At 42.3% G+C, this 2,500-nt stretch overlaps 1 protein-coding gene across 1 annotated transcript in view; it reads left to right on the top strand.

Annotated features, from left to right (window-relative positions):
- Nucleotides 1–323: 323 nt before the first annotated feature.
- Nucleotides 324–2,500, top strand: part of LOC138024625 (MFS-type efflux pump MSMEG_3705-like) — an 11,332-nt gene continuing 9,155 nt past the window's right edge. Inside the window, exons 1-2 of the mRNA XM_068871850.1 lie at nucleotides 324–673; nucleotides 1,507–1,776. Of these exons, the coding sequence (XP_068727951.1) occupies nucleotides 336–673; nucleotides 1,507–1,776 (608 nt within the window). The 5' untranslated portion in view covers nucleotides 324–335. The remainder of the gene's footprint in view (nucleotides 674–1,506; nucleotides 1,777–2,500) is intronic.

The raw sequence follows: 2,500 nt of genomic DNA, 5'->3' as shown, positions 1-2,500 counted from the left end.
TCGTACCTCGCTAGTTTCGGAACTGACCAGCTGACTGTAAAAATATGACGTTGGTTACTCGAAAGCAAAATTCGTAGAGTGTGGGGTGGGTAGATTTGATGCCGAACAAAGTTTGTAGAGAGGAAATTGAAGGGGCAAAGGGGTAAGAAAATTTAACCAGCGAAAAAGAAACGAGAAAGGGATGATAAATCAGAAGAACTACCAGATGGCAGAATGGATTTAGACAAATGTGTGTTGTCTAACATTGCCTTCCCCTACCTACCCCATAGTAACTTTTTTGTTCCGTCCTCGTCATCATTCCCCGCCTTCCTATGACAGTCACGGGGAAGGCCTTTATGAAATTTATGCTCTTAGCTTTCAATCGTTCACGCCGATTGGCTTTTTCCCAACGTTGGGTAGCGAAAACGTTTAAACGAGCTATGGCGAAAGGCTTTTTGCAAATTTTCAAAGCTGGGGGCTACGCTGTGTACGTGCTGTTTCTCTTGCTGGGTACGTACTTGTTGAATCAACTCGACCGCTATGCTCTGGCAGTGTCTTCGCAGCCCATGGCTCACGATATTAAATTTGGAGATAAAGGATGCCTGCCCTACAACTCTTCTTTCTCCCACGACTATAAAAAATACTGTGTTAACAGCTTGGAGGACAGCAGTCAAACCGAACGAAATGAAACAGCGTAAGGATCATTTTAATATTTTCCTTTAATATTTCGAAATCATGTTAACGCCATAATAATTTAAATCTTAATAGACTTAAAGCTACCCTGTAGGTTGGAAATTAGCCCATACGTCTTTGGAGCAGTTAACTTACAACCTTAGTCTCGAATCTTAAGCTCGTGGTTAAGGAAAAAGTACTAAAAGCTATGAGTTGTTTAATACCTATTCCATTGTGACATAACTTTTGTCTCACGTTACGTAATTTGCTTTTGGCAGCCATCCCTAATTTCCCAATGCCGCAAATGAGTAATGATTGGTTAAACGGTGTATTCGGCTCAATACATAGTTAGCTATGGTCAGTGATAGCGCAAGAGTATTTTTTACCTCCCTGCAATTATCATATCTCGTTTTTGTGACGTCTGCTGATTCAGCTGAGTCACTGAAATCATGTTATAAGAGAACATTTCACGTGACAGGACAGTGGTGTCTCCCAGATTTTTATACTAATCATCTCTAATGGAGAACAGATACTTAGCAACGTAAATGTGGTTGTGTCAAGACAAGTTAAAAGGGAAAACAGCTCACTTCCGGTTGCCGTCTGCATCTCAAGTCCATATGTAGTCTGCTACACAGCTGTTTTTAGCATTGTCACGCAACGCTCCTCCTTCTCCGTGATGACGCTAAAATGGCTGTGTAGCAGACTAGCCCATATCTGGTTTCTGGTGGATGCAAACAATATATCTCTCACTAGCTCATACTGTTTCTCCACGAGCATTTGCACTGCCAGTGACCACTTGTTTTGGTGAGCCAAAGTATTTAGGTACAACTCAAAACATATTGTTTTTGTTTATAGGTGTGAGCAGAAAACAGCGAAACATTCAGGCCAGCATGTTTGTGTTTGGGATTATGATGGCACAGGAACTGATTATCAACTCCTTGCGGGACCTGTTTTTATTCTTGTTTACACAGTCAGTGGTATTCCCCTTGGATTTTGTGCAGGAATTTTTCATCGCAGAAATCTGATTGTATTCTGTTTGCTGCTTTGGAGTACAATGACACTCCTCACTGGTTTTGCAACAAAATATTGGCACTTGGTGGTCACAAGATTTGTCCTCGGAATTGGGTGAGTGATTGTCTCTTTACATTACCAAACTCACTGTGCTTTAATAAATATTTGCATTTGTCTTTACTCCTTGGACAATCTAAAATTTTACCTACCTAACCCCTATATCCATAGATCAGACTACAACACTGGGAACTCTGTGCCCTACTCTTCTCAAATAGTGTGTGGGTTCTTCTAACACAGAATTTATACCCAAGGGTTATGAGACTAGCCCTCCGGCTTGTAGTCCTTATCCAAGACAACTTGAAAGTCTAACCATTCGCAGATGTCGTTACAAACTTAAGGCAGCACTTTCTCCTCAGTCATTTAAAGACCCTGAGTGTTGGTCCGGCTGAACTTGAACTCACGACCTTCCGTGTGACAGCCCAGTGCTCAACCAACTGAACCACCGGTGCGCGGTAGTCCATTGAGGTGAAGAAACTGATGATTAAAGTTGAAACAGGTTATAGGAAACTTGTGTCTTGATGATTCAAAGTTCGAGTGAGGCCTAACACTACTGTGAAGTTTTTGTACCCAATTATTCCATCAAGGATCAACCCTAGTATTGGAATTGGGCCCACACAAGGACAGAGAAAAACTCTGACCAGGGTGGGATTTGAACCCACGACCTTCAGATTAGATCACCGCTGCTCTACGGACAGTGCTATAAGGCCAGAACGGGAGCTGGCCGTGGGTATGTGAGATGTTATTCACAAGGACAAATTCGGCTTGGCCCAAGCCGAAT

The sequence above is a fragment of the Montipora capricornis genome, chromosome 2, assembly GCF_036669925.1.
Source record: "Montipora capricornis isolate CH-2021 chromosome 2, ASM3666992v2, whole genome shotgun sequence".
Classification (NCBI taxonomy): Eukaryota; Metazoa; Cnidaria; class Anthozoa; order Scleractinia; family Acroporidae; genus Montipora; species Montipora capricornis.
Note: the sequence above shows the minus strand (reverse complement) of the source record. Positions and strands in the feature narration are given on the sequence as shown.